At 44.3% G+C, this 24,209-nt stretch overlaps 1 protein-coding gene across 1 annotated transcript in view; it reads left to right on the top strand.

Annotated features, from left to right (window-relative positions):
* The window catches only part of LOC124551055 (open rectifier potassium channel protein 1), a gene marked incomplete at its 3' end in the record, with an annotated part of 237,323 nt that overhangs the window by 194,989 nt on the left and 18,125 nt on the right, over window positions 1-24,209 (top strand). The window contains exon 8 of the mRNA XM_047125930.1: window positions 6,017-6,193. Coding sequence (XP_046981886.1) covers window positions 6,017-6,193 — 177 coding nt within the window. The remainder of the gene's footprint in view (window positions 1-6,016; window positions 6,194-24,209) is intronic.

Genomic DNA, 24,209 nt, shown 5'->3' with positions numbered 1-24,209 from the left:
GGTCGTGTTCGGCTACTTGGTCACCATTGGCAACAAATTTTTATGGATGACAATGCACAATGCCTTGGAGACCACTAATTTGATGGTAATTATTCAAATCACACAAGTAGGGTGGGGTAAATGGTATGGATGTTAATTAAAGACGCAACTCTTTCCATCTTATCCTACAATAGATATTCCAATAGCATGTACTGTTAGTTTTAATCTTAGGGCAAGGAGATAAGGATACAGTTCTACCCAGACTTTTATAAAAGTCCAAATATTAAATGTGATAGCACGACTTGGACAATCCTAGAGAATGAGTTGACCACTCACATCGCCCGACATGAATCCCACCCAACGTAATCTAGCGTTCAGTTCGTTCACAAAATCCTGCGCTGGCAACATGTGACTGTGCACGGCTATAGAGGCAGCATGGCTGCACATTTCTGCAGGGGATTTCCAACGACTTGTAGAGTCCATGCTACGTGGAGCTGCTACACTACACCGGACAAAAGCAGGCCCGACACGATGTTAGAAGGTATCCCACGACTTTTGTGACCTCAGTGTATTTTAAAATCGGATCAGTCAGTCAGGTCAAAGTTTTGGAAAATGAGAATACACTGTTTTACAACTCAGGATTCATTAGACGTCTCATACAGGGTCACTCCTAAGTAAGGGAGAGTGTTGAACATTGGCACAGTTTTATCAAAATCTCGCCTCTAACCAGCAAAATACTAGAAATTTAATATGCACTGGTGTGCAAAACTGATGGAGTAAAGTAAGTTTCACATGATGAGTCACTAGAAAGTAACGTAGTTCGATGAAACGTCGACCATATATACACTGGGGGGAAAAAATCTGCAACACTACGAAAGAGTTGTGTGACAAGGAAAAGTTGGTAGGCGTGGCTCTACATCTGAAAGATGCAAATCAGATTTGCTTCAAATACACGCTGTAAGGGTCGCGACCGTTAGTTAGCTTTGAGATTGAATGTGGTCAGATGTGTTAGTCAACAATGCCTTTAAGGTGACAAAGATGCCATTATCAACATCAGGCTGGTGGTGAGTTTGAACAAGATCGTGTAGTAGGGCTACGAGTAGCTGACTGTTCCTTCTGTGATACAGTAGAAGGTCTTGGCAGGAATGTAGCCACTGCACATGACTGCTGGTAGCAGCAGTCGCAAGATTGTACAGCTGAAAGAAGTCTGGACTCCGTATGGCCGTGTGGCTCCACCAAGAAGTAAGATCATCATGTTCAGTGTATGTCTCTGGTGCATCATACTGTACCTACAGCAGTAATTTGACAGCAGTTGGCACCGCAGTGACACAGTCAACTGTTACAAATCGGTTATTTCAGGGACAGCTCCGAGCCAGATGCCCTGTAGCGTAGATTTCACTGACTCCAAGCCACCTCCATTTTCCTCTTTAGTTTGTCAAGCAAGACATTATTGGAGAGCAGGGTGGAGCTCTGTTGTGTTTTCTGATGAAAGATGGTGGTTCAGTCTGTTGTGCTGCCACTCATGAACAGCATCCCAGAGTGTGATACTCAACAGGATAACGCTGGTCCACATACTGCTGTTGTAATCCCCCATGAACCATGGACCTTGCCGTTGGTGGGGAGGCTTGCGTGCCTCAGCGATACAGATGGCCGTACCGTAGGTCCAACCACAGCGGAGGGGTATCTGTTGAGAGGCCAGACAAACGTGTGGTTCCTGAAGAGGGGCAGCAGCCTTTTCAGTAGTTGCAGGGGCAACAGTCTGAATGATTGACTGATCTGGCCTTGCAACACTAACCAAAACGGCCTTGCTGTGCTGGTACTGCGAACGGCTGAAAGCAAGGGGAAACTACAGCCGTAATTTTTCCCGAGGGCATGCAGCTATACTGAATGGTTAAAAGATGATGGCGTCCTCTTGGGTAAAATATTCCGGAGGTAAAATAGTCCCCCATTCGGATCTACGGGCGGGGACTGCTCAGGAGGACGTCGTTATCAGGAGAAAGAAAACTGGCGTTCTACGGATCGGAGGGTGGAATGTCAGATCTCTTAATCGGGAAGGTAGGTTAGAAAATTTAAAAAGGGAAATAGGTTAAAGTTAGATATAGTGGGAATTAGTGAAGTTCGGTGGCAGGAGGAACAAGACTTTTGGTCAGGTGAATACAGGGTTATAAATACAAAACCAAATAGGGGTAATGCAGGAGTAGGTTTAATAATAAATAAAAAAAAATGTAGTGTGGGTTAGCTACCACCAACAGCATAGTGAACGCATGATTGTGGCCAAGATAGACACGAAGCCCATGCCTACTACTGTAGTACAAGTTTATATGCCAACTAGCTCTGCAGATGATGAAGACATTGATGAAATGTATGATGAGATAAAAGAAATTATTCAGGTAGTCAAGGGAGACGAAAATTTAATAGTCATGGCTGACTGGAATTCGAGAGTAGGAAAAGGGAGAGAAGGAAACATAGTGGGTGATATGGGTTGGGGGAGAGAAATGAAAGAGGAAGCCGTCTGGTAGAATTTTGCACAGAGCATAACTTAATTATAGCTAACACTTGGCTCAAGAATCATAAAAGCAGGTTGTATACATGGAAGAATCCTGGAGAGACTAGAAGGTATCAGATAGATTTTATAATGGTAAGACAGAGATGTAGGAACCAGGTTTTACATTGTAAGACATTTCCAGGGGCAGATGTGGACTCTGACCACAATCTATTGGTTATGAACTGTAGATTAAAACTGAAGAAACTGCAAAAAGGTGGGAATTTAAGGAGATGGGACCTGGATAAACTGACTAAACCAGAGGTTGTACTGAGTTTCAGGGAGAGCATAACGCAACAGTTGACAGGAATGGGGGAAAGAAATACAATAGAAGAAGAATGGGTAGCTCTGAGGGATGAAGTAGTGAAGGCAGCAGAGGCTCAAGTACGTAAAAAGACGAGGGCTAGTAGAAATCCTTGGGTAACAGAAGTAATATTGAATTTAATTGATGAAAGGAGAAAATATAAAAACGCAGTAAATGAAGCAGGCAAAAAGGAATACAAACGTCTCAAAAACAAGATCGACAGGGAATGCAAAATGGCTAAGCAGGGATGGCTAGAGGATAAATGTAAGGATGTAGAGGCTTATCTCACTAGGGGGTAAGATAGATACTGCCCACAGGAAAATTAAAGAGACCTTTGGAGAGAAGAGAGCCACTTGTATGGATATCAAGAGCTCAGATGGAAACCCAGTTCTAAGCAAGGAAGGGAAAGCAGAAAGGTGGAAGGAGTATATAGAGGGTCTATACAATGGCGATGTACTTGAGTACAATATTATGGAAATGGAAGAGGATGTAGATGAAGGTGAAATGGGAGATACGACGCCGGCCGCGGTGGCCGTGCGGTTCTGGCGCTGCAGTCCGGAACCGCGAGGCTGCTACGGTCGCAGGTTCGAATCCTGCCTCGGGCATGGGTGTGTGTGATGTCCTTAGGTTAGTTAGGTTTAAGTAGTTCTAAGTTCTAGGGGACTTATGACCTAAGATGTTGAGTCCCATAGTGCTCAGAGCCATTTTGGAGATACGATACTGCGTGAAGAGTTTGACAGAGCACTGAAAGACCTGAGTCGAAACAAGGCCCCGGGAGTAGACAACATTCCACTGGAACTACTGACGGCCTTGGGAGAGCCAGTCCCGACAAAACTCTGCCATCTGGTGAGCAAGATGTATGAGACAGGCGAAATACCCTCAGACTTCAAGAAGAATATAATAATTACAATCCCAAAGAAAGCAGGTGTTGACAGATGTGAAAATTACCGAACTATCAGTTTAGTAAGCCACGGCTGCAAAATACTAACGCGTATTCTTTACAGACGAATGGAAAAACTGGTATAAGCCGACCTCGGCGAAGATCAGTTTGGATTCCGCAGAAATGTTGGAACACGTGAGGCAATACTGACCCTACGGCTTATCATAGAAAATAGATTAAGGAAAGGCAAACCTACATTTCTAGCATTTGTAGACTTAGAGAAAGCTTTTGACAATGTTGACTGGAATACTCTCTTTCAAATTCTGAAGGTGGCAGGGGTAAAATACAGGGAGCGAAAGGCTATTTACAATTTGTACAGAAACCAGATAGCAGTTATGAGTCGAGGGGCATGAAAGGGAAGCAGTGGTTGGGAAGGGAGTGAGACAGGGTTGTAGCCTGTCCCCGATGTTGTTCAATCTGTATATTGAGCAAGCAGTGAAGGAAACAAAAGAAAAATTCGGAGTGGGTATTAAAGTCCATGGAGAAGAAATAAAAACTTTGAGGTTCGCCGATGACATCGTAATTCTGTCAGAGACAGCAAAGAACTTGGAAGAGCAAATGAACGGAATGGATAGTGTCTTGAAAGGAGGATATAAGATGAACATCAACAAAAGCAAAACGAGGATAATGGAATGTAGTCGAATTAAGTCGGGTGATGCTGAGGGAATTAGATTAGGAAATGTGACGCTTAATGTAGTAAAGGAGTTTCGCTATTTGGGAAGCAAAATAACTGATGATGGTCGAAGTAGAGAGGATATAAAATGTAGACTGACAATGGCAAGGAAAGCGTTTCTGAAGAAGAGATATTTGTTAACATCGAGTATAGATTTAAGTGTCAGAAAGTCGTTTCTGAAAGTATTTGTATGGAGTGTAGCCATGTATGGAAGTGAAACATGGACGATAAATAGTTTGGACAAGAAGAGAATAGAAGCTTTCGAAATGTGGTGCTACAGAAGAGTGCTGAAGATTAGATGGGTAGATCTCATAACTAATGAGGAGGTGTTGAATAGAATTGGGGAAAAGAGGAGTTTGTGGCACAACTTGACGAGAAGAAGGGACCGGTTGGTAGGACATGTTCTACGACATCGAGGGATCACCAATTTAGCATTGGAGGGCAGCGTGGAGGGTAAAAATCGTAGAGGGAGACCAAGAGATGAATACACTAAGCAGATTCAGAAGGATGTAGGTTGCAGTAGTTACTGGGAGATGAAGAAGCTTGCACAGGATAGAGTAGCATGGAGAACTGTATCAAACCAGTCTTAGGACTGAAGACATCAGTTATTTTGCTCCCCAAATAGAAAAACTCCTTTACTATTTTAAGTGTCTCATTTCCTAATCTAATTCCCTTAGCATCACCCGACTTATCCTCGTTTTGCTTTTGTTGATGTTCATCTTATATCCTCCTTTCAAGACACTATCCATTCCGTTCAACTGCTCTTCCAAGTCCTTTAATCATCGCAATTTATGATGGTCCCAGGACATTATAAAAGGGGGACATCGGTCTTAATAGGGTGTGTGATCGCGCGGATGGCAGTGCGTGCTCTGCAGCGTCCCCACATGCTGGCTACCACCATGGTGTAGGGGCATTGCGTCCCTCCACCAGCGCGACTGGCTACTGGTGGATGGTTCCTGGTGTACGTGCACATGCTTCAGTACGGCTCTCTAACGCGTCCCACACATGCTCGATGGGGGAACGGGAAGCCCAGTCCATTGCAGTTATTCAAAGAGCTCCTCTGGCTGGGCTGTTGGATGCGGTCGCACATTGTGATCCATAGAAATGAGGGACCGAAACAGCTCTGAAAAGACGCATATGGGGAAGGAGTACAATGTCACAATAACAGTGACCGATGAGTGTATTATGTTCAAAGATAGGTATGCCCATACAGCATTATCCCTCCCCACATCATAACACCTGGGCAAACAAAACGATGATGTTAGACAGTGTCCCTGAGTGCATTGTGTGTTCCGTATGAGAGTACATCTAGCATCACTGCTCAGACTGGATCTGTTCTCATTCCGAGAGAGGACTCCTCACTGGTCCAGTCCCCACGCACTTGGGGTCATCGCAAATTGTGGAACACGATGCACTCATCAGTCACTGTATGTTCAATTTAATTTTTACAACATGACAGCGCATTAGAGCTTATTTATTTTCCTATGAAATATTTATGTCTAATAATGCAGTATTCATTTTATGAAGTTAGCAGATGGATGAGGATTAATCAGAAACTACCATTTCGTCCACATCCAGTGGCGTGGCCAAGCCGGCGCCGAAGTTCCGAGCTCGGGCAGCGAGCGAAGCGCGGATCCCGGCGTGGGGCGGCGCGGCCCCCGGGGGCGGCGGCTACAACGCAGAGTGGACGTGGACTGGGGGCGGTGTCCCGCCTTCCAAGTGGGTGCACCAGCTCGTTCGCCAGAAGTCCGCCATGTGAGTCCCAGTTTGCTACCTCTCTCTCACAGCACCTAGAAGAAATACACTCTCTTTAATACTCACACTTCCTGATGAGGCAGATGCGACAAGACAAAATTCACTGCCGCGCAAGGTAGCCGCGTGGTCTTTCGCCCCTTGCCACGGTTCGCGCGGCTCCCCCCGTCGGAGGTTCGACACCTCCCTCGGGCACATGTGTGTGTGTGTGTGTGTGTGTGTGTGTGTGTGTGTGTGTGTGTGTGTGTGTGCGTGTGTGTATGTTATTCGTAGCGTAACTTAGTTTGAGTTAGATTAAGTAGTGTGTAAGCCTAGGGACGAATGACCTCAGCAGCGTGACGCTAAAGGAACTTAGCACCGCCAAAATACCCTCTTCCTGTATTATGTGGACATATTGTATTGGTTAAAAACAGTCTTGGTCGCAATTTAAGTTTTTTATTTTTCAAAGACGCGTTTCGCCTTATTTAGTCATCTTCAGGTTATCTGCATAGAAAACAGAACAAATACATCTTAAATACGCGATCGCGTTGTGCAGACTTGGATAACCTGCAACCATGTATAAATGGATCAACTATTGAAAGAGCATATACCTTAATTTGGTATTTCTTAGAAGAATCCTTTAGTCAGTGTAGCCAAGGGGCATCGTCGAATATATCAGCCCAACATCGCCTTCATTAAACTTAGTAAAAACTTGAAAAGCAGTTTGTTGCTTCTGTTCTGGAAGTTAACAACGCGGCAATGCATTGGTTATAAAAGTAGCTCTACTCCATAGCAACAGATTGTAACGAAATTGTGCATCCTTTGTTCAGGGATTGTCTGTCGACTTTTCTCTCCGGATCATTGCAGAAATTCATTTAACGACTAGCTGCGCCCATCGGTTAAACAGTTATTTACATAAAAAAAGCCGGAGTATGTATTTTTCCCAACCTTCTACTAGTCCATCTCTCTTTGTCCACCTCCTACAGCCCCTACCATCTGCTCATCTTTTCCTTCCCCATTTCTCTGTCTCTCCACCCCTCCCTCTCTGCCCACCTCCTCTCTCTCTCTCTCTCTCTCTCTCTCTCTCTCTCCATTTCCTCATCCCCCTACCGAGCGAAATTTATCAGAGTCAAAAACAGAAAACATAGATGTGCTAGCAGTCTGCATTTCCCGCTGTAACCGAGAAATCAGTTGAAAAATCACCGTAAGTACAAATCAACCTATTCTTAACGAACCGTTTTTCGCTGTGCGCGATTAGCCAAGCGGTCTGAGGCGCTGTAGTCATGGTCTGTGCGGCTGGTACCGGCGGAGGTTCGAGTCCTCCCTCGGGCATGGGTGTGTGTGTTTGTCCTTAGGCTAATTTAGGTTAAGTAGTGTGTAAGCTTAGGGAATAATGACCTTAGCACTTAAGTCACATAAGATTTCACACACATTTGAACAAACCGTTTTCGACCTAAAATGTGAATAACTTAATCACAGACCACTGATGATGCTTAACTCAATAAAGCGAAACACGTCTGGTGAAAAAAAAACACGCATTTTTGTAGTTGCAACGACAGACCAAAAATACCCTCAGGAACTCTCCTCTTTGTGTGCTATCATTTTCCAAAATATCAAACTGTTCATGAAATGTGAGAAATGTTGTGGATATTTCAGTCCGTCTTTATCGCTGGTGCGGTGTGATCACAAATCAGTGTGCTACATCAGATCAGTTTTCTCGAGATTGATGATAGATAGAGAACTCCACCTAAGTCTAAAGAAAAATTCGATATGTTAGCTAAATTTCATAGGCAGCAATATATTATGTACACTACTAGCCATTAAAATTGCTACACGACGAATATGACGTGCTACAGACAGGAAGAAGATGCTGTGATAGTCAAATGATTAGCTTTTCAGAGCATTCACACAAGGTTGGCGCCGGCGGTGACACCTACGTGCTGACACGAGGAAAGTTTCCAACCAATTTGTCATACACAAACAGCAGTTCACCGGCGTCGCCTGGTGAAACATTGTTGTGATGCCTCGTGTAGGGAGGAGAAATGCGCACCATCACGTTTCCGGCTTTGATACAGGTCGGATTGTAGCCTATCGCGATTGCGGATTATCGAATCGCGACATTGCTGCTCGCGTTGGTTGAGATCCAATGACTGTTAGCAGAATAAGGAATCGATGGGTTCAGGAGGGTAACATGGAACGCCGTGCTGGATCCCAACGACCTCGTATCACTAGCAGTCGAGATGATAGGCATCTTATCCGCATGGCTGTAACGGATCGTGCAGCCACGTCTCGATCCCTGAGTCAACAGATGGGGACTTTTGCAAGACAACAACCATCTGCACGAACAGTTTGACGTCGTTTGCAGCAGCATGGACTATCAGCTCCATGGCTGCGGTTACCCTTGACGCTGGATCACAGACAAGAGCGTTTGCGATGGTGTATTCAACGACGAACCTGGGTTCACGAATGGCAAAACGTCATTTTTTCGGATGAATCCAGTTTCTGTTTACAGCATCATGATGGTCGCATCCGTGTTTGGCGACATCGCGGTGAACGCACGCTGGAAGCGTGTATTCGTCATCGCCATACTGGCGTATCACCCGGTGTGACGGTATGGGGTGCCATTGGTTACACGTCTCGGTCACCTCTTGCTCGCACTGACGGCACTTTGAACAGTGGACGTCACATTTCAGATGTGTTTTGACCCGTAGCTCTACCCTTCATTCGATCCCTGCGAAACCCTATATTTCAGCAGGATAATGCACGACCGCAGGTTGCAGGTCCTGTACGGGCCTTCCTGGGTACAGAAAATATTCGACTGCTGCTCTGGCCAGCACATTCTCCAGATCTCTCACCAATTGAAAACGTCTGGTCAATGGCGGACGAGCAAATGGCTCGCCACAATACGCCAGTGACTACTCTTGATGAACTGTGGTATCGTGTTGAAGCTGCATGGACAGCTGTACCTTTACACGCTATCCGAGCTCTGTTTGACTCAATGCCCAGGCTATCAAGGCCGTTATTACGGGCAGAGGTGGTTGTTCTGGGTACTGATTTCTCAAGATGTATGCACCCAAATTGCGTGAAAATGTAATCACATGTCAGTTCTAGTATAATATATTTGTCCAATGAATGCCTGTTTATCCTTTGCATTTCTTCTTGGTGTAGCAATTTTAATGGCCAGTAGTGTAATTTTCACCAATCGCAAAATCATAGCGACTGCTATTTATCATTGCAAACTTCTCCGAATTTCCCGCCGTGTCTTAGTAACCCATATATATCACAATAACTATGACCGTATATGAGTTGATGATCACGTTATCATCAACCTGACTTACCAGCAATAAGTAACGCAAAACTGATTTTTGTTACCAAATAGTTTCTGTAAAATCATTTGAGAAAGATCGCAGGGCACGCGCCTCGGTTGTATCACCGCCGACTGGCCGAAAGGTTTCAGACACTGTCGGCCTCCCCTTTCGGACAAACGAATGAACTCGCCCAGCGGTTTGGACGAATGTTAGACACTCTGCGCGTCAGCCACTGTATCCTGCGCCAGCTGTAGTTTCTTGAACTCGTTTTCGTAAAATGAACGTGGCTGTGACCGCAGCCAGTTGCGCGCGGAGACTTCGACAATGCCAACGTTGTCAAACCTGTGTCATCCGAGTACTTCCGTTAATGGCACAAACAAATGAAAATCGCCGGGAGGTAAGTGTAGGCTATGGAGAGAATGTTCTAGTGTGGTCCAGAAGCGTTCCTGAAATTTTCGTTGAGTTCGGACAGCTATTTGAGGTCGATGGTTGTCATGAAGCACGACCCACATCCCGGTTTGGAAACGAGCGCCTTTTTCTGACTAAATGCACGTTTTGTTCCAGAAGTTGGCAATAGTACAATAGTACGCAGCGAACACAATACGATGTTCACGGAGAAAATTGATGAAAAGAATTCCTTTAAATATCAAAATACCGTTGCAAGAACATTTCCCCCAGTGAGATGATTTTTAGTTTTGATGGGTGCAGATTTGTCCCTTTTAGGTCACAGTTCTGTGCAAAAACTGTTCTTCTTCCGTTTGGTAGCGTATCGGTTGTCGCTTGCAAACCTCTAGATGGTGAAAAACTGTGCTCTGCCGTGAGAAGAATGAGGCTCCCACTTTGCGGACACTTTCCAATATCCAGGGTTGTCAGTAATGATCCCCTGAGCACCACCGTAGCCTACTCGAACCTCAGTAGGAGTTTCCGCAACTGTTATTCGGCGATCGTCTTTAGTAAGTTGGCTAACAATGCGAATACTCCACTCAGTCACGCTGGTCCTCGTGCGACGTCGCTGAGCTGCCTTCTCAACTGTTTCTCCTCCTCGTAAAAACTGTTTGCACTACGCGTGCACTTAAATCTTCCTCATGATGCTGTCCCCGAACTGTGCCGCAAATCGTTTCCAAAATTTCGGACCATTTGTACGACCTCTGTTGAGAGAAAGGCGTCTACGATGCGTTGCGCAACAAACGAGGTTACCTCTGGCTTTGGTATTCCAAATCTGACAAAAGAAACGGTGCCAAAACGTTCTAGTTGCAGAGAACACTCACTTTCAGAAACGACAGTGACAGTGAGCAGAGATCGCGCCGCCCTCCGTTTACAAAAAGCCGTGCAAAACAAAAATTGCTCTTTATATTTGATTCACCCTCTTAACAGATAACGAGACCACTGTTTAACAGCGTTCATGGTTTTATTGTCAGATGCATTGTTTGGACACGCCATTTCGTTTCCTGCACTTACAGCTTTATTACTTGATTGCGATATCATAATTTATCAGCAAATATGTAAAAAAACTCATAACAACTGTCAACATGTTGTTGTTGTTGTTGATGTGGTATTCAGTCCAGAGACTGGTTTGATGCAGCTCTCCATGCTACTCTATCCTGTGCAAGCTTCTTCATCATCTCCGAGTACCTACTGCAACTTACATCCTTCTGAATCTGTTTAGTGTATTCATCTCTTGGTCTCCCTCTACGATTTCTACCCTCCACGCTGCCCTCCAATGCTAAATTGGTGATCTCTTCATGCCTCGTAACATGTCCTACCAACCGATCCCTTCTTCTAGTCAAGTTGTGCCACAAACTCCTCTTCTCCCCAATTCTAATCAATACCTCCTAATTAGTTATGTGATTTACCCATCTAATCTTCAGCATTCAACTGTAGCACCACATTTCGAAAGCTTCTATTCTCTTCTTGTCTAAACTATTTATCTTCCATGTTTCACTTCCATAGATGGCTACACTCCATACATATACTTTCAGAAACGACTTCCTGACACTTAAATCTATACTCGATGTTAACAAATTTCTCTTCTTCAGAAAAGCTTTCCTTGCCATTGCCAGTCTACATTTTACATCCTCTCTACTTCGACCATTAACAGTTATTTTGCTCCCCAAATAGCAAAACTCATCTACTACTTTAAGTGTCTCATTTCTTAATGTAATACCCTCAGCATCGCCCTGCTTAATTCGACTACATTCCATTATCCTCGTTTTGCTTTTGTTAATGTTCATCTTATACCCTCCTTTCAAGACACTGTCCATTCCGTTCATTTGCTCTTCCAAGTCCTTTGCTGTCTCTGACAGAATTACAATGTCATCGGCGAACCTCAAAGTTTTCATTTCTTCTACTTGGATTTTAACTCCTACTCCGAATTTTTCTTTTGTTTCCTTTACTGCTTGCTCAATATACAGATTGAATAACATCGGGGAGAGGCTACAACCCTGTCTCACTCCCTTCGCAATCACTGCTTCCCTTTCATGCCCCTCGACTCTTGTAACTGCCATCTGGTTTCTGTACAAGTTGTAAATAGTCTTTCGCTCCCTGTATTTTACCACTGCCACCTTCAGAATTTGAGAGTATTCCACTCAACAATGTCAAAAGCTTTCTCTAAGTCAAGATTTGTCTCTAAGTCAACATAGTACATGCAAAATCATCTGCAATTCGGTATCCAGTGTAGGTGGATGGTAGCGTGGCGACGCTATTTCAGAAGATGTGGGCACCGGATATACTGCCTCACGTATCTTTGGCATTGATCGAATAATGAGTCGCTCATTTAGATTTTATAAGAATCCATTTGATGGAAAATTAAGTGTCGCTGTGTCGCCAAGAACTTATCGAATGCGTTTACAAGTGCTCTACTTTCCGACAGTATCTCCGACGATATGGCTGTCCGTGTGGCGCCTGACGGATGGCGGTTAACTAGAAGTCGGCTTATCGTAGGGATTAAGTAGTAGTCGGCTCATCAAAGAGTTCTCTCCACTGTGAAGGGCGTCTGAGTAGGCCAATCGCAATGATCCTCACTGAATCTTAGAGATTAGCTCCGCAGAGTAGTTACCTACCGTGGCTCCGAACTCATGTTGCACGTTGTTCGTGAACTCCTTTGCATATGTGGAAGGGCATAATCTACTGTGGAGCGAGAACTGCGAATCACAAATACTGAGATGAGAAAATTCATGGGTGGATATACACTACTGGCCACTAAAATTGCTACACCAAGAAGAAATGCAGATTATAAACGGGTATTCATTGGACAAGTACAGGGTGTTACAGAAAGGTACGGCCAAACGTTCAGGAAACATTCCTCACACACAAATAAAGAAAAGATGTTATGTGGACATGTGTTCGGAAACGCTTGATTTCCATGTTAGAGCTCATTTTAGTTTCGTCAGTATGTACTGTACTTCCTCGATTCACCGCCAGTTGGTCCAATTGAAGGAAGGTAATGTTGACTTCGGTGCTTGTCTTGACATGCGACTCATTGCTCTACAGTACTAGCATCAAGCACATCAGTACGTAGCATCAACAGGTTAGTGTTCATCACGAACGTGGTTTTGCATTCAGTGCAATGTTTACAAATGCGGAGTTGGCAAATGCCCATTTGATGTATGGATTAGCACGGGGCAATAGCCGTGGCGCGGTACGTTTGTATCGAGACAGATTTCCAGAACGAAGGTGACCCGACAGGAAGACTTGCGAAGCAATTGATCGGCGTCTTAGGGAGCACGGAACATTCCAGCCTATGACTCGCGACTGGAGAAGACCTAGAACGACGAGGACACCTGCAATGGACGAGGCAATTCTTCGTGCAGTTGACGATAACCCTAATATCAGCGTCAGAGAAGTTGCTGCTGTACAAGGTAACGTTGACCACGTCACTGTATGGAGAGAGCTACGGGAGAACCAGCTGTTTCCGTACCATGTACAGCGTGTGCAGGCACTATCAGCAGCTGATTGGCCTCCACGGGTACACTTCTGCGAATGGATCAGCCAACAATGTGTCACTCCTCATTTCAGTGCAAATGTTCTCTTTACGGATGAGGCTTCATTTCAACGTGATCAAATTGTAAATTTTCACAGTGAACATGTGTGGGATGACAAGAATCCCGGTAGTATCGCGTACACAGGCTATAAAAGGGCAGTGGATTGATGGAGGTGTCGTTTGTACCTAGATGATTCGTGTGAAAAGCTGTCCTACATGATTAAAGCTCCACGATGGGGATTAACAGACCTTGAATGTGGAATGGCAGTTGGAGCTACTCAAATGGCCATTAAAATTACTACACCAAGAAGAAATGCAGATGATAAACGGGTATTCATTGGACAAACATATTATGCTAGAACTGACATGTGAATACATTTTGCCGGCCCAAGTGGCCGTGCGGTTAAAGGCGCTGCAGTCTGGAACCGCAAGACCGCTACGGTCGCAGGTTCGAATCCTGCCTCGGGCATGGATGTTTGTGATGTCCTTAGGTTAGTTAGGTTTAACTAGTTCTAAGTTCTAGGGGACTAATGACCTCAGCAGTTGAGTCCCATAGTGCTCAGAGCCATTTTGATTACATTTTCACGCAATTTGGGTGCATACATCCTGAGAAATCAGTACACAGAACAACCACCTCTGCCCGTAATAACGGCCTTGATAGCCTGGGCATTGAGTCAAACAGAGCTTGGATAGCGTGTAAAGGTACAGCTGTCCATGCAGCTTCAACACGATACCACAGTTCATCAAGAGTAGTCACTGGCGTATTGTGGCGAGCCCGTTGCTCGGCCGCCATTGACCAGACGTTTTCAATTGGTGAGAGATCTGGATAATGTGCTGGCTAGAGCAGCAGTCGAATATTTTCTGTACCCAGGAAAGCCCGTACAGGACCTGCAACCTGCGGTCGTGCATTATCCTGCTGAAATATAGGGTTTCGCAGGGATCGAATGAAGGGTAGAGCCACGGGTCAAAACACATCTGAAATGTAGCGTCCAAAGTACCGTCAGTGCGAACAAGAGGTGACCGAGACGCGTAACCAATGGCACCCCATACCACCACGCCGGTTGATACGTCAGTGTGGCGATGACGAATACACGCTTCCAATGCGCGTTCAACGCGATGTCGCCAAAAACGGATGCGACCATCATGGTGCTGTAAACAGAACTTGGATTCATCCGAAGAAATGTTTTGCCATTCGTGCACCCAGGTTCGTCGTCGAGTACACCATCGCAGGCGCTGCTGTCTGTGATGCAGCGTCAAGGGTAACCGCAGCCGTGTTCTTCAAGCTGACAGTCCATGCTGCTGCAAACGTCGTCGAACTGTTCGTGCAGATGGTTGTTCTCTTGCTAACGTCCCCATCTGTTGACTCAGGGATCGAGACGTGTCTGCACGATCCGTTACAGCCAGGTAGATAAGATGCCTGTCATCTCGATTGCTAGTGATACGAGGCCGTTGGGGTCCAGCACGGCGTTCCGTATTACCCTCCTGAACCCACCGATTCCATATTCTGCTAACAGTCATTGGATCTTGACCAACGCGAGCAGCAATGTCGCGATACGATAAACCGCAATCGTGATAGGCTACAATCTGACCCTTATCAAAGTCTGAATCGTTGTGGTATGTATTTCTCCTCCCTACACGAGGCATCACAACAACGTTTCACCAGGCAACGCCGGTCAACTGCTGTTTGTGCATGAGTTATCGGTTGGAAACTTTCCTCACGTTAGCACGTTGTAGGTGTCGCCACCGGCGCCAACCTTGCGTGAATGCTCTGAAAAGCTAATCATTTGCATATCACAGCTTCTTCTTCCTGTCAGCTAAATTTCGCCTCTGTAGCACGTCATCTTCGTGGTGTAGCAATTTTAATGGCCAGTAGTGTAGTAGATATACAGATAGCAATAATATCATGTACACATCGTATAAAATGGCAGTGCATTGGCGGATCTGCCGTTTTTACTTTGTTTATTCATGTGAAAAGTTTCCTACGTGGTTACGGCCAAAAGATGGCAATTAACTGACCTTGAACACCGAATGGTAGTTGGACATTCCGCCGCGCGGAGTGGCCGCGCAGTTTGAGGGTCCATGTCACGGACTGCGCGGTCCCTTCCGCCGGAGGTTCGAGTTCTACCTCGAGCATGGGTGTGTGTGTTGTTCTTAGCATAAGTTAGTATGTAAGTCTAGGGACCCATGACCTCAGCAGTTTTTTCCCTTAGAAATTAACACACATTTGGACATTCCATTTAGGAAATCGATAGGGAATTCGAAATTCCGAAATCCACAATTGTCAAGAGTTTGCAGAGAATACCAAATGGCAGCACGGCCTCTCACCACAGACAAAGCAGTGGCCGACGGCCTTCACTTAACGACTGAGAACAGAGGCCTTTGCGTACAGTTGTCAGTGGTAAAAGATAAGCAAGTTACTGGGCTATGGCAGCAGACCGACACGAGTGCCTCTGCTAACGGGGTGTCACCTACAGCGACTCTCCTCGGCTCGTGACCATATCGGTTGGATATTATTATTATTTTTTTATTTTTTTTATTTCATTATTATTTTGTCATCAGTGTTCTGACTGGTTTGATGCGGCTCGGCACGAATTCCTCTCCTGTGCTAATCTCTTCATCTCAGAATAGTACTTGCAACTTACTTCCTCAATTATCTGTTCGATGTATTCCATTCTCTGTCTTCCCCTTTAGTTTTTAGTCTCTACAGCTCCCGCTAATACTGAGGAAGTTATTCCATGATGTCTTAACAGATGTCCTATCATCCTGTCCCTTCTTCTTGTGAGCGTTTTCCACATGTTCTTCTCTTCGCAGATGCTGCAGGGAACCTCCTCATTTCTTACTTTATCAGTCCACCTAATTTTCAACATTCGCCACATCTCGAATGCTTCGATTCTCTTCTGTTACGTTTTTCCCACAGTCCGTGTTACACTATCTTACGGTGCTGTACTCCAGACGTATGTTCCCATAAATTCCTTTCTCAAATTAAGGCTTATGTTTGATACTAGTAGACATCTCTTCGCTAGGAATGCCCTTTTTGCCATTGCTATTCTGCTTTTGATGTCCTCCTTACTTGTCCGTCATTGGTTATTTTACTGCCTAGGTAGCTGAATTTCTTCACTTCATCTACCTTGTGACCATCAAACCTGATAAGTTTCTCGCTGTTCTCGTTTCTGCTACTTCTCATTACTTTCATCTTTCTTCGACTCAATCCGTGTCCTGTACTCATTTACGCTCAGCAGACCATGTAATTGCTCTTCACTTTCACTCGGGATAGCAATGTCATAAGTGAATGGTAACATTGATATCCTTTCACCTCGAATTTTAATTCCACTCCTGAACCTTTCTTTCATTTCCATCATTGCTTCTTCGATGTACAGTTTGAACAGTAGAGGGGAAAGACTGCATCCCAGTCTTACACCGTTTTTAATCCGTGCACTTCGTTCTTGGTCGTCCCCTTTCATTATTCCCTTTTGACTCTCCCTATAGCTTACCTGTCTTTTTCTAAGAATTTCAAGCATGTCGCACCATTTTACATTGTCGAGGGTTGGACCCTATACGACTGGAAAACTTTGGCCTTGTCAGATGGCAGTTGGTGAGAGCTGACGGTAGGGTTTGAGTGTGGTGCAGACCCTACGAAGCCATGGATCCTAGTTGTCAGTAAGACACTGTGCAAGCTGGTGCTACTTGCATTATGATGTGGCCTGCGTTTGCATGGAATGGACTGGATCCTGTGGTCGAACTGTACCGATCATTGGCTGAAAATGGCTATGTTCGGCTACTAGGAGACAACTGGCAGCCATTCATGGACTTCATGTTCCCAAACAACGACTGAATTTGTACGGGTAACAATGCGCCATGTCACCGCGTCACAAATGTTCACAAGTGGTTCAAATGGGTCTAAGCGCTAAGCTACTTAACTTCTGAGGTAATCAGTCCCCTAGACTTAGAACTAATTAAACCTAACTAACCTAAAGACATCACACACATCCACGGCAGAGGTTGGATTCGAACCTGCGACCGTAGCAGCAGCGCGGTCCCGGACTGAAGCGCCTAGAACCACACGGCCACAGCGGCCGGTACAAATGTTCACAATTGGTTTGAAGAACGCTCTGGACAATTGGAGCGAATGATTTGGCCACCCAGGTTGCCTGACATGAATCTCATCGAACATTTGTGGGACATATCGAGAAGGAAGTTGGTGCACAAAATTCCAAACCGGCACCAATTTTGCAGTTACGGACAGCTACAGAGGAAGCATCGCTGAATATTTCTGCAGAGGACTTCTGACTTGTTGAGTCCATGCCACGCCATCGCCGGGCAAAAGGAGGACAGAATATTAGGAGGTATCCTGATGAAGACGTGTCGATTCGAAGGCCGCACAGTCCAGAAACGATATGCCATTCGGGCAAAATATCGTTGAGCAGTGAGGCAATCATCTCACCGATGCATAACGTTGAAGCTACCCGTTTGTTATACACAGTGTCCTGATGCGTCAACAAATTCTTAGCTGCCTGCTGCACGTTATCGTACGAAACGAATCGTACATCCTTCATGGCCTTTATTAAGATACTGAACGCATGGGAGTTTACGTTTCCGCGTTTACGGCACACGCGTCGGAAACTCAACAAGTGCCATATTAATCTCTTGCCTTCATGTCCATGCGCATGGGAGTCGCATTACGTTGCATACTGCAGCAAGGCCGTCAATCAATAATTTACACGTGGAAAGTAAGGGGCAAAAATAGCTAAAAAGCTCCAATAAACACGGGTCCACAAATCAACCCCTGTCGGGATACAACATGTATTCTTTTGTAGTTCATCAGTGTCTAGGAATCCATGGCATCTCTAAACGTTAAAGCCGGTGTTCGAAATGTTGTCCATGCGTCTGAATGCGAATCCTCTCGGGCAGTCCTGGGGAACTCTGTAAATGCTCGAAGGCTGCTTCAATACGCAAGCGTAATTCCTCAAGAGACCTGACCTCGGTAGCGTACACCTGACTTTTGACATGACCCCACACACACACACACACACACACAGAAATACAGGGGATTTAAATCTGGAGATCTCGGAGGCCATGGCACAGACCCTCCTATACCTTTCCCAAGTTAATCACATATCCGAGTTAGAAACCGGCGCACCCGAAAATAAAAATATTGGAGCACCGTCATGCATGAACCACACGTTGAGGCGTTTGTTCAGTGGGACATTATCGTGTACAGTTGGAAGCCCGGTCCTCAGAAACCGCATGTCCTGCTGTCCGGTTAGTCTCAGTGGTAGGAAGTGTGGTCGCTTTACGCGGTCTCCGAGCAGTCCGGCCCAGACGTTCAACGAATAACGCTGCTGATGTCGTGGTACGTGTGTTGCATTAGGATCGACATCGGCCCAAATGTGACAGTTATGGTAGTTACAAATACCGTCACGGGTAAATCCAGCCTGATCTGTGAACAGATTACTGCTCACAAACAGGGGATTCTGGGTACAGTGTTACCGCACCCATTGGCACCATCACGTGATTTCTGAGAGCGCCATCAGTGAAGTTGTGTTTTTGTTATGAGTTACGAAAACGGAACAGCGGAATTTAGAGCAACGTTACACCATTATGTTTTGTGTTAAACTTGGGAAATCCATGAGCGTCACCTTTTAAAAAGTTAAAACGGACGTGCAGAGAACCTTCCTGATCAAGAGCACAAGTTTTTCTCTGTACAAAGCATTTATGGAAGGTTGAGAAGACGATGAAGCATCTCACTCAGGGAGACCTTCAGCTTCAAGAACCGACGAAAACATCGAACGTGTGAATGCTCTTGTGAGATTGTTCCTCGAGGATAACTGTCAACCAAATGTTTTACAAATATGTCCTTGAAAGACTCAGGAAAAGGCTGAGTTAAAAACGGACACTGCAGACAGGTGTATGCTGCATCATGACGAGGCCCCATATCACAAGGCCACTTCAAATGGTTCTGAGCACTATATAACTTAACATCTGTGGCCATCAGTCCCCTAGAACTTAGAACTACTTAAACCTAACTAACCTAAGGACATCACACACATCCATGCCCGAGGCAGGATTCGTACCTGCGACCGTAGCAGTCGAGCGGTTCCGGCCACTTCCATCACGGAAATTTTGATCTCAAAGGGCATTCCTATTGTTCCACAGCTCTTGTATTCAACTGATCTGAGACCTTGTTTCTTTTCCCGAAATCGATAAATTTCTGAAAAGGACGTCAGTTGGGCCTCTGGAGGACATTCAGAAGAATTTGACAGACAACTTGAATCCTTTCAGCGCTGCTTTAAAGACCGGGAACGACGACTCCGCCAGTGTATAGCTGCCGAAAGGAACTGCTTTGAAGAGGCCAATATTGTTGTTAAAAATGGTTCAAATGGCTCGGAGCAGTATGCGACTTAACTTCTGAGGTCATCAGTCGCCTAGAACTAATTAAACCTAACTAACCTAAGGACATCACACACATCCATGCCCGAGGCAGGATTCGAGCCTGCGACCGTAGCGGACGCTCGACTCCAGACTGTAGAGCCTAGAACCGCACGGGCACTCCGGCCGGCTATTGTTGTTAGAAAAGAAAAAGAAAAACTTTGGTACATGAAATGTCTGTCTCATTTAACTCACATGATATCTTTATCTCATTTAATTGGCATGACCGTGCCAAGCAGCATGCTGCTAATGCTGTATTCGAACATTAGAGGTTTACTTTTCTTACTCATCTGAATTAACTTACATTTTTCCACCTCTGGAAGTAGCTGCCATTCATCACACCAACTAGCAATTTTGCGTCAGTTATCTTGTATCATCCAGAATGACTCAACAACGGCACCTTCCCATACACATCAACACCACATCATCATCAGCAAGCAGCTGCTTACCCTGTCTGCCAGATCATTTATGTGTATACAAAATAACAGCTGTCTTACCACACTTCCCTCGAGGGCTCTTGACGATACCCCTGTCTCCGATGGACACTTACCGCCGCGGGCTATATTTTGGGCTCCGTTATTTAAGGAGGCTCCAAGCCACTCACACGTCTGGGAATCTATTCTTTATGCTGGCACCTTCGTTAAAAGCCGGCAGTGGGGTACTGTGTCATACGTTTTTCGGAAATGTAGCAATATGGAATCTGTCTGTTGCCTTTCATCGATAATTCACGCGATATCATTTGAGAAAAGGGCAGGCTCAGTTTCGTACAATCGATGCGTTCTAAGACGACGATGATTTCTGAACAGAAGCTTTTCCCTGCCAAGGAAATTTATTATATTCTAACTGAGAATATGTTCTAGGAGTCTGCAGAAAAGTTATTTTATTGTTTATGTTCTATAATTTATTGAGTTAGACAGTTTTCGGCTTACAATGCTATCATCAGACTTTAGCTGTGTCCAGCAAACAAAGGCCACCAACGCAACCTGCAGGAAATGGTGGAAGACTACAAACATCTAGCCCACAGTCCTTTCAATCTAATCTTAAATGACGAAACACAGTTTAATACTTCCTCTCTTCTAATCTTCACAAAATCGTCATTGTTGTCCATTGCTTCCCATTCTCTCTGTTCCATCATATTCCTCCATTTTCCCGTATTTGTTGATTTCTTGTCTTTTCTTTTACAAGGTGTGCCTGTGTAGTCCATATATTCTGTAGTTCTAACTGTTAATTCTTTCTTTTATTTTGTTTCCGTATAACTTGCCATGTTTAATACCTCTTCAAGTAGTCTCATCGAGTACTAACTTCATTTTATTTTAATGAATTTGTTTATTAATGTAAACTGTTAATTAGGCACAGTTTTCCAGTTCAGTATTAATATTTTTCCTGTTTGTTCCTTTTATATTTATCTATCGCTCAGATTTTTACCTTTTAAATTGTATTTCCATCACAGTGTCAAAGATTTCACTTACTTTGAGTTTGTGCCTCAATCTAGATGTATAATGTCTTTCCCAATGTTGTTTACAGACATTGTAACTTCTTTGGCGGCAACAATCAGTTGAAGTCTGACTATGGCCTTGTGAGCTGAAAACTGGTTTACTCGATAAGTTAATCCTGTAGAATATAAGAAATATAGTGCTTTTCGTTTATGATGATGTTTTTGTACGAAGAACAAACGGCAGAATAAGTTAAATTTAATTTTTTTTCGTCTTTCCATCTTTTATACTGAGCAGATATCTAGACTGTAGGCAACTCACAACGCATTAGGACGTTGCAGCATGGCTTTGCCCTGCTTCCTATCAGTGGCGTAACAAGTAATAAAACATGCTTATCATCGCTGTGAAGCTTCAACGACATTTATTTCTTCAACAAAATTGTTCCCATATAGTGACCTATCACCCCAGAAGTTTGATGCAAAGAGTTTCAAACACACTGTATGTATGGTCTGCGTTCTTCACTCTTCTGATGCCGCTCGCCTCACCTGCACCAACGTCTTCATCTCAGAGAAGTACTTCCGCCCAACTTCCTCAGTTATTGCATCGATTGACTGTTCCGTCGCTTCGTAGTAGAATATGTTGTACATTATCAATGAAACAAACACAACACTGGTGTAATATTCGACTTTATTTATTATTTGTTACACGAAGCGGTTTTCGGCTATTACTCCATCATCGGGTAAAAGATGAGTATTTGGTGCAGTGAAATTTTGTTGGATCAAACAAAGATTTTAAACAAGTGCAGCTACAGAGTATCTCAATTTCCAGAGATGAAAATGATAATATTAGAACAAGAATAAAACAAGCAAGGTTATTTCAGTCTAAATGCGATGTAACATTTAACCACGATAAAACTGGTGACACATTAACTAACGAACTAAAAACAAATTGCAACAGTTGTACATAGAAGAAAATCATTGAACAATAACTTTGGTGACATATTCCAAAGATATGACTGAACAAAACAATCCTATCTTTAATAGGCCATAAATTACAAATAGATAAGATATAATAGTGATATTAAGCAGGTGAGTGATGCAGCTGTGATTATACATAGTAATTTTTTTATCACAACAAGAGAAATTATAGTAACTGAAATGATGGAAATGGAACACGTGATTGAGAGGGGTAATTTACAAAATGGCCTGGATGGGTTTATGATTAGTATTTGCAGTTAGAAGTGGTATGAACCCCAGTTGTTGTTTGAATGTATTCCAGTCTCTGTCATCCCCTACAGTTTTTACACTCCACAACTCCCTCTCCTACTAAGGAAATTATTCCCTGATGCCGTAACATACGAGGTGTGCGAAAAAATTAATGAGACTGATTTTTTATCTAACAAAGGGTTTTTCATTCTACAGTATTGTCCCCTCCAAAGTAATTCCCTTCGGCAACTACACACTGGCGGAGTTCGTTCCCAGGCTTGGCAGCAGCGCTGAAAGGCTTCAAGTTATAGGGCCTTTAACACGTCTGTCAGAGTCTTTTGAATATCCTCCAGACTCCCAAAATGGCGTCCTTTTAAATCATTAATCAATTTCTGGAAAAGTAAAAAGTCACAAGGACTCAGATCAGCTCAATAGCGAGGCTCTGGTACAACATGAATACCTTCTGAGGTCAAAAATTCCATGAGGGAAGCGGTCACGTGACATGGAGTGTTGTCATGCTGCAGCATCAACTTGGCTGCAGCGTCTGGTCTCACTCTATTCACCCTTTTTCTTAGCGTTTCAATGACATCTTTTTTAAAACACTCAGGTGATATTTTGTCCTGGATGAACAAATTGGTTATACCCAATACCCCTACTGTCAAAACAAAGCAGCATTGTTTTGAACTTTGATTAGAGCTTTTCTCAGTCGAGGAGATGTTCCAGTGCACCACTCCTCGCTTTGCCGCTTTCTCAGGATCACACTCAAAAATCCAGGATTCATCACCTGTGATCACACGACCGAACCACACAGGGTCATTGGCAGTCCTCGCAAGACGGTCAACACACGTTTCTCGATTGTTCTTCTCCTCACTTGTGAGGTTTTTCGGCACTATTTCGGTGCAAATCTTTCGTATGTGCAAAACTTCAGTCACATTTTAATGTACGGTGAAAGTGTTTAAAGTTCAACAGGGCACTCATCATCCTTATTGTTAAATGTCGGACTGACATCACAAGAGCATGCACAAGTTCAACATTTTCGTCGGGTTTTGAAGTTGAAGGTTATCGTGAGTGTGGTGTATCTTCAACGTTCTCTCAGCCTCCTATAAATGATTTGTGCCGGCGAAAAACTTTTGATGTTGATCGAGAATGTTCCCTGCCGGCGTGTTTCACCTTTTAAAAAGTGATTCTCGTGGATTTCCCAAGTTTAACACAAAAGCCGATGGCATAACGTTGCTCTAAATTCTGCTGTTCTATCTTCTTAACACATAACAAAAACATAACTTCACTGATGGTGCGTTCGAAAATCACGTGATGGCTGCACAGAGCTGTAACAAGGACTGAACTTCTGGAAGGGGTGAATACACCGGCCTACACAAGCAGAACAACACAGCATTGCCAGATCTCTCGCAGTGTTGTTACTCTCATTACTTTTTTCACACACCTCGTATGCCCTGTCATGTCATCTCTTCTTCTTGTCAGTGTTTCCAATATGTTCCATTTCTAGCTAATTCCTAGCGGAACCTCCTGATTTCTTACTGTATCTGGCCACCTAATTCTCAATACCATAACATCTCGAACACTTCATTTCTCTTCATTTCCAGTATTCCTACGTTCCATAATTCATTACTACACAATGCTATGCTCCAGATGAACCTTGCCACAAATTTACTTTTCAGATTAAAGCCGATG

The sequence above is a fragment of the Schistocerca americana genome, chromosome 9 (genome assembly GCF_021461395.2).
Source record: "Schistocerca americana isolate TAMUIC-IGC-003095 chromosome 9, iqSchAmer2.1, whole genome shotgun sequence".
Taxonomy (NCBI): domain Eukaryota; kingdom Metazoa; phylum Arthropoda; class Insecta; order Orthoptera; family Acrididae; genus Schistocerca; species Schistocerca americana.
The sequence above is the reverse complement of the archived record's forward strand: the minus strand, read 5'-3'. Positions and strand labels throughout refer to the sequence as shown.